This window comes from Lepidochelys kempii, chromosome 6, assembly GCF_965140285.1.
Source record: "Lepidochelys kempii isolate rLepKem1 chromosome 6, rLepKem1.hap1, whole genome shotgun sequence".
Lineage (NCBI taxonomy): Eukaryota > Metazoa > Chordata > Testudines > Cheloniidae > Lepidochelys > Lepidochelys kempii.
Window position 1 is genome coordinate 62,180,341 of NC_136385.1, and position 15,461 is coordinate 62,195,801.

General features: G+C 43.9%; 1 protein-coding gene across 8 annotated transcripts in view; it reads right to left on the reverse strand.

The window, feature by feature from the left end:
- Positions 1-15,461, reverse strand: part of CELF1 (CUGBP Elav-like family member 1) — a 105,715-nt gene that overhangs the window by 23,622 nt on the left and 66,632 nt on the right. For 6 of the 8 annotated variants that reach the window (XM_073348325.2, XM_073348323.2, XM_073348322.2 and 3 more), the window contains 4 exons: positions 6,090-6,224; positions 5,824-5,903; positions 5,346-5,507; positions 3,856-3,937 (listed from right to left, as the gene is read on the reverse strand). In XM_073348325.2, coding sequence (XP_073204426.1) covers positions 3,856-3,937; positions 5,346-5,507; positions 5,824-5,903; positions 6,090-6,224 — 459 coding nt within the window. The remainder of the gene's footprint in view (positions 1-3,855; positions 3,938-5,345; positions 5,508-5,823; positions 5,904-6,089; positions 6,225-15,461) is intronic. The other 2 variants (XM_073348326.2, XM_073348327.2) reach the window with 1 other exon arrangement.

A 15,461-nucleotide genomic window follows, 5' to 3' on the forward strand; every position in this document is an offset into this window, starting at 1 on the left:
GCACTCACTCAAGCCAAACTTCGACTCTATTCTTTGAGGACTGTCTCCTCTCAAGCCCTGGGGATACTTCACTGGGAGAAAGCCCTAACACTGGCTCTAGGACAGATGTGGGCAAACTACGGCCTGCGGGCCACATCCGGCCCACAGGACCATCCTGCCCAGCCCCTGAACTCCCCGCCGGGGAGGCTAGTCCCGACCCCTCCCCTGCAGCCACGTGGGCAGTGCTCTGGGCGGCAGGGCTGTGCACTTCTGCAGGGGAGCGCGGCAGCGAGTCTGGTTCTGGCCCTGGCTGGGTGACACGGCTGCCAGACATGCTGTTCTGAGCGGCATGGTACGTGAGCTGGGGGGTTGGATAAGGGGCAGGGACTCCCTGGGGGCAGATGGGGCAGAGGTTCTGGGGGGAGGCAGGGGACGGGAGGGTTTAGATAGGGGGCGGTTAGGGGTGGAGGTCCTGGGAGGGGGCAGTCAGGGGACAAGGGTGGGGTTTGGATGGGTGGGTAGTTCTGAGGGGGCCAGGCTGTTTAGAGATATGTCCACAGCCTTCCCTACCTGGCCCTCCATACAGTTTCACACTCCGATGTGGCCCTCGGGCCAAAAAGTTTGCCCACCCCTGCTCTAGGATCTCAGACCCTGATAGGAAGTGAGGAAGGAGAAAAGAGAATATTAGTTAAGCTGATCAGGTAATTTCTATGTCTGTTGATGAATCTCAGTTAACTCATGCGATTAACTAAAAAAATTTAATCGCGATTAATCGCACAGTTGAACAATAAAATACCAATTAAAATTTATAAATATTTTTGGATGTTCTTCTACATTTTCAAATATATTGATTTTTGTTGCAACACAGTATACAAAGTGTACAGTGCTCACTTTATATTATTATTTTTGATTACAAATATTTGCACTGTAAAAATGATAAAAGAAATTGTATTTTTCAATTCACATTATACGTATTTGGGGTCGGGAAGGAATTTTCCTCCAGGGCAGATTGGAAGAGGCCCTGGAAGTTTTTCGCCTTCCTCTGTAGCATGGGGCACGGGTCACTTACTGGAGGATTCTCTGCTCCTTGTAGTCTTTAAACCACGATTTGAGGACTTCAATAGCTCAGACATAGGTGAGAGGTTTTTCGCAGGAGTGGGTGGGTGAAATTGTGTGTCCTGTGTTGTGCAGGAGGTCAGACTAGATGATCATAATGGTCCCTTCTGACCTTAGTATCTATGAATCTATAAGTACTACAGTGCAATCTCTTTATCCTGAAACTGTAACTTACAAATGTAGATTTTTTTTTGTTTCATAAATGCACTCAAAAGAAAAAAAACAATGTAAAAAACTTTAGAGCCTACAAGTCCACTCAGTCCTACTTCTTGTACAGCCAACTGCTAAGACAAACAAGTTTGTTTACATTTACGGGAGATACTGCTGCCGGCTTCTTATTTACGTCACCTGAAAGTGAGAACAGGCGTTCGCATGGCACTTTTGTAGCCGGCATTGCAAGGTATTTATGTGCCAGATATGCTAAACATTTGTATGCCCCTTCATGCTTCGGCCACTATTCCAGAGGACATGCTTCCATGCTGATCATAGAATCATAGAATATCAGGGTTGGAAGGGACCATCATGATAGTTTAAAAAAAAATGCATTAATTAAATATGTGACTGAACTCCTCGGGGCAGAATTTTATGTCTCCTACTCTGTTTTACCCGCATTCTGCCATATATTTCATGTTATAGCAGCCTCGGATGATGACCCAGCACATGTTCGTTTTAAGAATACTTTCACAGCAGATTTGACAAAATGCAAAGAAGGTATCAATGTGAGATTTCTAAAAATAGCTACAGTACTCAACAGCCAAAGGTTTAAGATTCTGAAGTGCCTTCCAAAATCTGAGAGGGACGAGGTGTGGAGCATCCTTTCAGAAGTCTTAAAAGAGCAACACTATGTTGCGGAAACTACAGAACCTGAACCACCAAAAAAGAAAATCAACCTTCTGCTGGTGGCATCTGACTCAGATAATGAAAATGAGCATGCGTCGGTCCGCACTGCTTTGGATGGTTATTGAGCAGAACCCACCATCAGCATGGATGCATGCCCACTCAAATGGTGATTGAAACATGAAGGGACATACGAATCTTTAGCGCATCTGGCAAGTAAATATCTTGTGTCACTGGCTACAACAGTGCCATCAGAACACCTGTTCTCACTTTCAGGTAACACTGTAAACAAGAGGTGGGCAGCATTATCTCCTGAAAATGTAAACAAACTTGTTTGTCTGAGCAATTGGCTGAACAAGAAGTAGGACTGAGTGGACTTGCAGGCTGTAAAATTTTACATTGTTTAATTTTTGGATTCAGTTTTTTTTGTACATAATTCTACATTTGTAAGTTCAACTTTCATGCTAAAGAGATTGCATTATATTATTTGTATTAGGTGAACTGAAAAATACTATTTCTTTTGTTTTTTTACAGTGCAAATACTTGTAATCAAAAATAAAGTGAGCACTGTACACTTTGTAGTCTGTATTGTAATTTAAATCAATATATTTGAAAATGTTGAAAACATCCAAAAATATTTAAATAAGTGGTATTCAATTATTGTTTAACAGCATGATTAATTTTTTTAATCGCTTGACAGCCCTAGTAATTTCTTGCTTCCACAAGATGGTGCAGACTGGTACCGTCAGGTTCATCACGTCTTTAACTAAGAGCTGTGAAAAAACCTAGAATGGATAGACTGGACTTTACGTACCTCAGAGTCAGAGCCTAGGGTTAGAACTGACATACTGTGGTTTAAGTCCAACTTTCTACAAGATGCAGAAGGAACTAAAATATACTATTTTCCATAAGCTCCTTCTCATTAATGTGTTAAAGCTAAGTGTATGCACACACAAATCAGGACATTCAAAATTAATTCACATTGTTAACTTGGCCTCTATTCACATAATGCACACACTGTTTTGCATGACTGTACAGTATATGGAGGTAATTATGACATGTAGCCTCCAGCTTGTAGGATCTGGCAGGGTGGTTGGTGGTACTAAGATGGTTTTCATTATTTTTCTTCTTCCATGAGGGCACTGGCTGCCAAACCACTTTCAGTCAGAATTCAAGATCTTTTTCATTATCTACAAATTCCTAAATGGTCTAGGACTCAGCTCCCCACAGAACTCTTCTTTATGACTCCGCTGCAATAGATGGGGATCCTGGCTACAGCCCCCAGTCAGCAATTTGGCTCATTTTATTAAAACATGAGACATTTCCCTCCTCTGTAGCTGTATTGGCTCTACAGAGAGATATCAGACAGGTGACTCAAATGCATGAGTAGCAGATATCCTGAATGAAAGGTCACTTTTACAAGTCACCTTTCTTACAATAGCATTTCCTACATTTTATCCATTTAATTTCTTTCTTACAAGAAAATAATTTAAATTAAAAGCCACAGAGAATGTTCCATCAATGAAATATATGCAGTTGTGTTTATTTCAACATGTGATGCTTCAGACACATGCCTACTTTCAAGAAAATCTGGAGTTCCAGGCCTCTCTGCTCATGAGGGAAGACAAATATTTACTCAAAAACATGCCCATCAGAGGTAGGGTGGATCCTGAGAGCACACCACAGTTTCCAGGGAACCATTGCTAACTAAACTCAAAGGAGAATATCTTCACATGCAGATTTGTAACTGCAGGGCTGGATACCTCATAATCCCTCTCTCACCTGTGCAGTGGTGGGTAACTCAGGACTATTCTGCACAAAGGAGGTAGATATGTCAGCAGCCCTTTGGCTTCCTTCACAACTAGACCACCACTGCTGATCCTCTATTTTGGTACTGAACCTGTCTTCAAGTGAAACACTCACCTCCCATTGGGTGGAGACTGCTCAGTGTGTTCAGGTTCCCAGATGAGGCAGCTGCTGTCTGCTGAAGGAGCTGCAAATAAAGCTAGACATTACACCAAAAAACAAAATAAGAGTGAGAGTGAGGGCTGGCTCTGCTTCTGGGAGAAACTGCACCGCACCACAGCCAGAGTGCCGCCATAAGGGGAATTCCCATTGCCCATGCATCATGCTACAGCCAAAGCACCAGCATAAGAAGAATTCCTCACATTCACTACAGCCAGAGCACTGTCACAATGGGAATCCCCAATGCTCACGCACCACGCCATAGCCAAAGATCATCACAAAGAAAGCTTTCCTCCATACACTATGGGCAGAGTACTGGCACAAAAGGAATCCACATCATCCATGCACCCAGTCCAAAAGACTGGCATAGGGATGTGTGTAAGGAGAAACCTTAACTACTGCAGCCACCGCTAAGGGAATAACCCCTCATGCCCCACACTACAGCTAGAGTGCTAGCACAGCGTGACTGCCAACCACACAAAGACATTACACTGAAGCCAGAGTGCCAGGGTGTGGGGAATGCCCTCCACATTCTTCAGCTACAGCAAAAGCACCATCATGAGGGGAATCCCCATCGTGTACTGACTGAGCCACGGACAGAGTGCCATTTAGGAGGAATTCCTGCCCTTTTCTCCATAGCTAGAGTGTTGTCACAAAGAAACCCCACTCCAGCAAATCCAAAGCAATAGCAAAAAGGGAAATTTCCTCCACCTCCTGCATTACATCACAGCCAGAACGAGGTGAAAATTTTGCCCTTCTCTACCCCCCACACTGTAACAGCAAGAGGAGAAGCCCCCCAATCCCCTTGAAGTCCCACACAAGAGCCAGAGCACAGTGATGTGAGAGACATTCCTCCTCCCCTGTGAACCCAGGAATGCCAAACAACTGAGAAAACTGGTGAAAGTAAGCTTGAACAATTATTTAGTTTGTCATTTTTTGTTATAAAGCTCTATATATGCTGTACCACTATTCACTACATCTAGTCTCTGCCTGCCTGTTTGTTGGGGTTTTAAATTGTGAGCTCTTTGGGGCAGGGATCAGACATTCTTTTCTGTTTGTACAGCACCGAACGTTTGTGGGCGTCAATTATTGTGGAAATAAATAATAAGAGTAATGTAATAAATGCTGGAGAAGAAAGAGTGGGAGATGAATACAACAACTTTGATGGCGGACAGAACTGAAAAGCGGCTTGAAATTACACACATGTAAAGTACTCAAGAGAAGTTAACCTAAGGAGAAAATCTTCCCAGCAGGTGACTTTGGGCAAGTTATAGTATCTCTATGCCTCAGCTCCCCATCTGTAAAATGGGGAATAACATTAAGTCCCTCACAGGAATGTAGTGAATATAAATACATTGAAGATTGTGACGTGCTCAAATAGTAAGATGAGGAGGTCTACATAAGCATCTTAGATAGGCAGATTGGTAGAACCCACACAGGAAACTCACTGCTAAGTATTGGGGTCCAAGTGTGTTCAGACCAGCCAGGTTTCCCCATACAGAGGCTGCGCTTATCTGTTGCATCTGCTGCTGGAGTTGCTGAGCAATACGTTTCTGCTCTTTGTCCTTCTGCGTATCTGCAAATTTCACCACGATGGGAGAAGAGCAACCCTGAAAATAGCAGTTCACATAGTTACAACCTCCCAGGCAACTGCGTAAATATGGCACAAACCTATGGGAATGGAGTGCTCTCGCCCCCGCACATATAAAGGTGCCATTCCTACCTCAAATGTTCAAAATCTCAGCTGCTTTTCACTTTAGTTTGTATTGACTTTTGCTATTTGCTAAAATATTTAATAGATCTTTCAGTCCAAGACGCACTGTCAGGAAAACTAACTCCAAAGATCTCCCCTCCCCCTGCCCATCAAGCTTTATGATCTCTGAGTGGTGAAGCCTATCCCCCTGTCCCCAAAAAGATTTATCTCACCTCCATGGTCTGTGCTTGGTGCATTGCTTTGATTGCTGTTTGCGCCATGGCTCTTGTTGTAAAAGTCACAAATGCACAACCTGGGGAGACAGCAGAAAGAGTCAAACTAACCCACCAGATTCATCTCAACAACTGAAGACAAACAAAGGAAAATACCCCCTGGTCTGAAGCGCCCTACCAATCAATATAGACAAAATCTGATCTTGAGGTGCAGGGGAAAGAGTCCAGAGGAAAACCCTGAACTGTTAGGGATGCTTTGTGCTTACCTCGGCTCAGGCCATCTGGGCCCCGTAGTATCCTGCATTCCTCAATCTGCCCAAAGGAGGAGAACATCACCCGGATGTCATTTTCATTGCACTTCTTGGAGATCATCCCAATAAACAGCTTTCTATCTTCCACAGCTGAGGAATCAAAGGAAAGAAGCCTTGGCATTACAGTAAAGTAGCACTCACATCAAGCAGGGAACTCGAGAGCTCTCATTGTTTCAGTAGGCCTTGATCATATTACCCAGCTACTCTAGTGGTTGAAATCAGAGGCTGAAGGAGCGCAGTGTTCCTGCGATAAGAGATACTCAGGGTGATAAAGCACTGAGTACCAACTCAGAGAAAGAGGTTAAAGGGATCAGCAATTAGATTGAGGAAGACTACTAGTTCTCATTTAGTTAAACCCCTCTCCCCCTCATTGGACAGTGTGGGATTGTTCCCTGCAGCAGAAAACTCTAGGGATTTGTCCAGTCAAACTCCCACCTATTCCAAGTGATGAGATTTTACTCATTTAAGAGAATGCTCATAGGACATTTCTAGTGAACCTGAAAGGAGTCTACAAGTGTTTTATGCTTTAATTACATGAATAAATAGTAATGTGCGGAATGCTTGCTCCTCCCTTCCAAGCCCTTTGAATGTGGAGGATGAACTGAACTCTTCCAACAGAGAGAGCTTGGCTGAAGGGGATATAGATATATTCACTCATTCTGCCATGCCCGCTACTGGTCTTGGGTCGTTCTGCAGTGCCTGTCCTCAGTTTCCATCCTCCACGGAATGCCTCAATACAATGCCTCAAATACAAATACAATGCCTCAATACAAGGCCTCAAATAAAGCTAGACATTACACCAAGAAACAAAATAAGAGTGAGAGTGAGGGCTGGCTCTGCTTCTGGGAGAAACTGCACCGCACCACAGCCAGAGTGCCGCCATAAGGGGAATTCCCATTGCCCATGCATCATGCTACAGCCAAAGCACCAGCATAAGAAGAATTCCTCACATTCACTACAGCCAGAGCACCGTCACAATAGGAATCCCCAATGCTCACGCACCATGCCATAGCCAAAGATCATCACAAAGAAAGCTTTCTCCATACACTATGAGCAGAGTACTGGCACAAAAGGAATCCACATCATCCATGCACCCAGTCCAAAAGACTGGCATAGGGATGTGTGTAAGGAGAAACCTTAACTACTGCAGCCACCGCTAAGGGAATAACCCCTCATGCCCCACACTACAGCTAGAGTGCTAGCACAGCGTGACTGCCAACCACACAAAGACATTACACTGAAGCCAGAGTGCCAGGGTGTGGGGAATGCCCTCCACATTCTTCAGCTACAGCAAAAGCACCATCATGCCAATACATGCCAAGTCACGTATTAGCATTCCTTCTCAAGCACTAGTTTGTTAAAATGAGAACTTAAAAACAGTGTTTCTTCCCAGCCTCTTGCTGGTGTCACAGTTCCACCTCTCTGAGGTCTGGCTATTTTACAGTTTCTACTCTTGGGGGAATTCTACGTCACTGTGCTTGCACAGAATTCATGGCCCTTGCAGATTTCTTTGCTTCCCTACAGAAAAATGACTTCTGATGGGGAAGCAAAGGGAAGCTTAAAGAGCAGTCATGCACCCCCTACATGGCAGTGCAGGCAGGTTGGTTTGGGCACCCAGAGCAGACAGTAGAAATGTAAATCACCACAGGGGTGGGAATGGGGGTGTTGGGCAGTCGTGTGTGTGTGTGAGAGAGAGAGAGAGAGAGATTCTGTCCCTCTCATTTGCTATTGTGGCATGCTTGGCGTGAAGGGACAGGGTTTTGGGGTGTTTCTGAAGAGGTAGGCATGGGATAGGCTCTGTTCCCTCAGGCAGAGCAGAATGTAGCAGCCTGCTTACTTAGTGAATTGTTCCACTGTTCTTAGTGAATTCCCCCAGGAGTATAAAACACGTGTAAAAATTTTAAGGCTCCTTTACATTGCCAGAGTGGTGTAAATGAGCCTTATTGTAAACAACAGTATGGCCTTATAAATGCTTATGGTGCTTTAGTGATTAGAACTGGTCTAAATTTTTGGACTGAAAAAAATTCTTATCAAAATGTGCTCCATGAACTGTTTGCTACTGACCTTTTTGGAGATGGTCAGTAGCCAGTATAAATTATGAGTTTGAGTCCCCAGCCCTCACTTGCTCTTCAGTTGCCTATGATGTAACACTGAGCATATGGCTGCATATATTTGTTGACTAATAACCGGAAGTAAAGGGTCAATACTAGCTACATTACTATTAGACAAAGCGGGTTTGGTGATTTCCTCCAATGCTCCCCACTCCCATTCTCCATCCATTGTACTGTAGTTTAAATAAATTACCAAAATATTTGAAACCAGCTTGATTATATTGCGTTATTTTGACAAAAATATGCAAAATTTTAAAATATTGTGCACAGCATTCCCCCAGGAGTAAGTTTCAAACAGTCTCTCTCTTTTCAGTCTCTGTCTGAGGTCTGTCTTCAATTGTTTCCAACTAGTCTCTCCAGCTGTTCCCTGACTCTCTCCTCTTTAGAGTCATGGAGTTACCCAGGCACCTGATCCTGGCTCTGTAGTCTCTCTAAACTTTCAGGCTGCTCCTTGAAGGCTTAACAGACTGCTTCTCTCAGAAACTCAGCCCCAGCTCTCCAGCTGGTCCTGGCTGTCTGCAGTAGCACTCCATCATTGCTCCCGACTGTTCTGAGTTCTTCTCAACCCTGTTTATAAGGTCCTTCCTAATTCTCTCCCCATAACTGGGGTCAATTATAAGTAAGCCTCCCTAACACCTTCAACTGGGGAGAGATCACTTGATCATTACCTGTTAGGTTCACTCCCTCTGGGGCACCTGGCATTGGCCACTGTCAGCAGACAGGATACTGGGCTGGACGGATCTGTGGTCTGACCCAGTTTGGCCACTGTTATGTTCTTATGTAAGGTGTTTGATTTGGTACCACACAATATTTTGACTAAAAAACTAGAATGATATAAAATTAACATGGTACATATTAAATGGATTAAAAACTGGCAAACTGATAGGTCTCAAAATGTAATTGTAAACAGGGACTCATCATTGATTGGGTGTGTTTCTAGTGGGTCCTGCAGGGATCAGTTCTTGGCCCTAAGCTATTTAATATTTTTATCAATAACCTAGAAGAAACATAAAATAGTCATTGATAAAGTTTACAGATGACACAAAAATTGGAACAGTGATAAATAATGAAGAGGACAGGTCACTGATTCAGAGTGATCTGGATTACTTAGTAAACTGGGTGCAAGTGAATAATATGCATTTTAATACAGCTAAATGTGTACATCTAGGAACAAAGAATGTAGGCCAGCCTTATAGGACTGGGGACTCTATCCTGGGACGCAGTGGCTCTGAAAAAATTTGGGGGTTGTGGTGGATAATCAGCTGAACATGAGCTCCCCATGTCACACTGTGGCCAAAAGAGTTAATGCAATGTTGACTCTGTCATTTTCTGCATTTACTGGTCTTGTAATAATATGCTGATGGAGTATCTGTGTATAAATAAACAAATTTCCACCATGAAGAATTTATTATTTATACTGCGGTAGCAGCTAGACACCTCAACCAGTCTGGGATCATACGGGGCCAACCACTGTACAAATATACAGCAAGTGATAACCTCTGCCTTAAAAAGCTATTTAGGCCCCAGTTTCATCTTTCTTGTAAAGCAGACACACCTTATTAGAGGAGATTTTACCTCTATATTTGGCACTGGTGCAACTGCTCCTGGAATACTATGTCCAATTCTAGTGCCCACAATTCAAGAAGGATGTTGATAAATTGGAAAGAGTTCATAGAAGAGTCATGAGAATTATTAAAGGATTAGAAAACATGCCTTACAGTGACAGATTCAGAGAGCTCAATCTGTTTACTTTAACAAAGAAAAGGTGAAGGGGTGACTTGATTAGTCTATAAGTATCTACATGGAGAACAAATATTTAATAATGGGCTCTTCAATCTAGCACAGAAAGGTATAACATGATCCAATGACTGGATGTTGAAGCTAGAAACATTCAGACTGAAAATAGTTTTGTTTTTGTTTTTTAAAAACAGTGAGGGTAATTACCCATTGGAACAATTTACCAGGGGTCCTGGTGGAGTCTCCATCACTGGCAATTTTTAAGTCAAGACTGGATGTTCTTCGAAAAGAGATGCTGCTCTATGAATTATTTTATGGAAGTTCTATGGCCTGTGTTATACAAGAGGACAGACAAGAGGATCACAATGGTACCTTCTGACCTTGGAATCTATCACTGAGCCCTGGACTACACTACAGGGTTAGGTTGAATTTAGCCACTTGAGGTCAATTTTATAATGGATGCGTCTCCACCAGCAACCCCATTCCGTCGACCTAAGGAGCTCTTAAAATTGACTTCTGTACTCCTCCCCAGCAAGGAGAGTAGCGCTAAAATCGACCTTGCTGGGTCGAATTTGGGGTAGTGAGGATGCAAATCGACGTTATTGGCCTCCAGGAGCTATCCCAGAGTGCTCCAATGTGACCGCTCTGGACAGCACTTTCAACTCCGATGCACTAGCCAGGTACACAGGAAAAGCCCCCGGAACTTTTGAATTTCATTTCCTGTTTGGTCAGTGTGGCGAACTCAGCAGCACAGGTATCCATGCAGTCCCCCCAGAATCGCAAATGAGCTCCAGCATGGAGCGAACGGGAGACATTGGATCTGATTGCTGTATGGGGAGAAGAATCTGTGCAGGCCGAACTCCAACCAAAAGAAGAAATGCTAATATATATGCCAAAAATCGCACAGAGCATGATGGACAGAGGCTACAACAGGGACACACAGCAGTGCCACATGAAAGTCGAGGAGCTCAGGCAAGCCTACCAAAAGACAAAGGAGGCAAACAGTCACTCTGGGTCAAAGCCCCATAAACATGCCACTTCTATGATCAGCTGCATGGCATTCTAGGGGGGGACCCTACCACTACCCCACCACTGTCCGCGGACACCTACAAGGGGGGAGTCTCATGTGACATGGAGGAGGATTTTGTGGATGAGGAAGAGGAGGAGGAGGAGGAGAATGCACAGCAGGCAAGTGGTGAATCCATTCTCCCTGGCAGCCAGGACCTTTTCATCACCCTGGAGCCAATACCCTCCCAAGGCGGGACCCCCGACCCTGAAGGCGGAGAAGGCACCTCTGGTGAGTGCATATTTGTAACTACAGTACAGGGTTTAAAAGCAATAGTGTTTAATGTCTGATTTACACTGAAGACTTGGGATGCATTTGCGGCCAGTACAGCTACTGGAAAAGTCTGTTAACGTGTCTGGGGATGGAGCGGGAATCCTCCAGGGACATCTCCATGAAGCTCTCCTGGAGGTACTCTGAAAGCCTTTGCAGAAGGTTTCTGGGGAGGGCTGCCTTATTTCGTCCTTCAAGGTAGGACATTTTACCACGCCAAGCCAGTAGCAAGTAGTCTGGAATCATTGTAGCACAAAGCATGACAGCAAATGGTCCTGGGCTTTGGTCGCATTCAAGCAACATTCAGTCTATATCTTTCTGTGTTAGCCTCAGGAGAGCGATATCATTCATGGTCACCTGGTTGAAATAGGGGACTTTTTGTAAGGGAACAGTAAAAGGACCCCGTTCATGCTGGGCTGTTCACGCTTGGCTAAAAGGGATCATCCCTGAGAATAGCCACATGGCGGGGTGACGGGATCATCCCAAATAGCCATGGGGGCGGAGGGGAGGGGAGAAAGAGATGTGTGCTGCACATCCCCCTGAAAACCACAGCCCCTCCTTTTAAATGGCAAACCTAACCGACTTTGCTTGCTATGGGAAAGGAGGACGCTGCAGTTTGAAAACATTCTCACATGTTATGAAGGCGTTAGAAGCCAAACCCGCGTACCCTTTGACTTACCATGGCTGCCTGGAAACCGAATTTTGTTGCCCAGACATGGGTGATGTGTCACCATACCAGCAGGCGCTCAATATAAAAGGCAAAATGTGACCTTGTACCTAAAGCACGTGTGCTGTCTGCTGTGAATTGCCTACTTCACTGTGAAAGAGTCTCCCTTTTGTTCTCAGAAATGTATCGTCTTAACTTTTACTCTCCCTTTTTATTCCCTATCAGATGCAAATGTTTCTATGCGCCCCCATCTCCATCCCTGAGGTTATCGCAGATTAGAAGGCGAAAAAAAGCACTCGCGATGACATGGTTTCCGAGCTCATGCAGTCCTCCGACACTGACAGGGCACAGCTAAATGCATGGAGGCATTCAGTGGCAGAGTCCAGCCAAGTGTTAAGTTAGTGCAATAAAAGGCAGGATGCAATACTGAGGCTAATGGGGGAGCAAACGGACATGCTCAGGCATCTGGGGGAGCTGCAGAAAAGCCAACAAGAGTACAGACCGTCACTCCATCCACTGTACAACCGCCTGCCCTCCTCCCCAAGTTCCATATCCTTCTCACCCAGAAGCCCAAGAATGCTGGGGGGGGGACGGGACCCCCCTCTGGGCACCCAGCCACTCTGCTCCAGAGGATGGCCCAAGCAATAGAAGGCTGCCATTCAAACAGTTTTGATTTGTACTGTGGCCACAATAAGCAATGTGGCCTTGTCCTTTCTTCCTCCCCTACCCCACCCGGGCTACCTTATCAGTTATCTCCCTTTTTTTTTTTCAATTAATAAAGAAAGAATGCATGGTTTCAAAACAATAGTGACTTTATTTCCTTTGCCAGCTGTGATCGAAGTGGGGATGGTGGCTGGCTTACAGGGAATTAAAATCAACGAAGGGGGAGGGTTTGCATCAAGGAGAAACACACGCAACTGTCACACCGTAGCCTGGTCAGTCATGAAACTGGTTTTCAGAGCCTCTCTGATGCGCAGCGCATCTACCTGTGCTCTTCTAATCGCCCTGGTTTCTGGCTGTTCAAAATTGGCAGCCAGGCAATTCAACTCAACCTCTCACCCTGCCATAAACATCTCCCTCTTACTCTCACAGATATTATGGAGCACTCAGCACACAGTAATAACAATGGGAATATTGGTTGTGCTGAGGTCTAACCTAGTCAGCAAACAGCGCCAGTGAGCTTTTAAACATCCAAAGGCACGTTCTACCACAATTCTGCACTTTCTCAGCCTACAGTTGAATAGCTCCTTACTACTGTCCAGGGTGCCTGTGTATGGCTTCATGAGCCAAGGCATTATGGGGTAGGCTGGGTCCCCAAGGATAGCTCTAGGCCTTTCAACATCCCCAAGCGTTATTTTCTGGTCTGGAAAGTAAGTCCCTTCCTGTAGGTGTTCAAACAAACCAGAATTCCACTGTATCAACCAGCCCAACTGCCACCATGATGTCCCAATTGCCACATCCCGTGCTTTCAGGAACATCTGTGTTCATGTCCTCCTCTCAATCGTCCTTGTGCTGCCGTCTCTTAGTCAGGTTCTGCACATACTGCAGTATAATGCGCAAGGTGTTTAAATGCTCGCAACAGCAGTAGTGAGCTGAGCTGGCTCCATGCTTGCCGTGCTATGGCATCTGCACGGGTAACCCAAGAAAAAAGGTGTGAAATGATTGTCTGCAGTTGCTTTCACGGAGGGAGAGAGGGAAGGAGGGAGGGGAGACTGATGACATGTATCCAATACCACCCGCAACAATATTTTTGCCCCATCAGGCATTGGGAGCTTAACCCAGAATTCCAATGGGCAGTGGAGACTGCGAGAACTGTGGGATAGCTTCCCACAGTGCACCGCTCCATGAGTTGATGCTAGCCACGGTAGTGAGGACACACTCCGCTGACTTAATGCGCTTAGTGGGGACATACACAATCGACTGTATAAAATCGACTTCTATAAAAATCAACCTAATTTCATAGTGTAGACATACCCTTAGAGGGCCAACCAGCTTGTGACATGGGGGAATTGAGCTTCCCCCCACCCCACACCAAGCCTGGTGAAGAGAGGGCATCTAGCTCCACACTGCACCCCTTACTGTCTACAATTGAACCTATTTATACTGAAAATGTAAATAGAAAAATCACCCCACCAGGATTCTGTTAGGTCCATTTGGTCATATTCTCCATCAAGCAGATTACTTCAAGTTAATTTTGCTTATTTCCCCATACTCCTGTCATGACAGGGGGAGCAACAGCAACCGCTGTATAAGCTAAGTTTTGTATGTATCCATTCTAATGTCATTTTAATAATGACATAGAAAATACCATCCTAGTTCCGACCAGTGCACCATCCAGTTACAATATCCTGTGTGACAGTACCAGATATAGAGGAAATTGCAAAAAATCTTATAGAGAACAGTTAATCTGCCCAGGGGAAGAAAATTCCCCTAATCTGTCAGTTAGTGGATGGTTTTCAACCTTTTTTCATGTGTGACCCCTAAAAAATTTCAAATGAGCTGAAGACCCCCTGGGGTCTGTGGACCACAGGTTGAAAACCACTTCTTTAAGTCAACAGGGTATGATATTCCTATGTCTTTTTTTTATCCTACCGAATGTAACTGTAGATGCGTTCATTATCTGTGTAACTGTCTACTCCTTTTTTGACTCTTACTAAGCTCTTGCACCCAGTAATAACTAATTACAGGAGCTCCATAGGTTATTTATGTATTATGTGAATGCCGCACAAAAAAAACAAAGACCAAAATCATAGACACGTCCCTGTTTGTTTTATCAGTTATAAATTTGTTGGTTTACAGTTTTATCAAATGTCTCCTTGTTTTTGCATTATAAGAGAGGGTAAATACGATTTACTTTCTTGTTACTATTTATTATTTTATGCACCTCTATCATGTTTCCTCTCATTTACCTCCTCTCCTAACAGTCAATCTTCTTTTCAATTTCTTTCTTAATACAGCAGTGTTTCCATACCTCTAATCAATCTCGTGGTTCATCCGTAAATCTCCTCTATTTCTGCTGTGTCCCTTCGAAGACAGGTGATAAGAATCCAAAATAGTATCCCATATGAGCACATATCATTAATTTATATAGTCATACTGTAATCAGAGCTAATCAGAAGAGTTCACTTTTTTTGCAAAATTTTTATTAAAGTTCAAAACAATTTTCATTCCAGTTTTTGAAAAGGAACAATTTTTAAGGTATTCAAATTTTTTTCATGAACATTTTTATTCAAAATTTTTTTTTTGTTTTCCTGAAAAAAAAATCTGTTTTTAGTTTGGAACTTTTCATTTAAAGACAGAAAATTTTGAAAACCCTCAAATTTCCTTTAAAATTTTCGTATCAAAGGAAAGACCATTTCTGATGAAAAAATGTTCATTAGAAAAATTCTGAACAGCATTAATTATATTTTTAGTATAATTTTCTGTCTCTCTTTTTGCATCCTAACATTTTGTTTGCTTTCTTCACTGTCACTGTG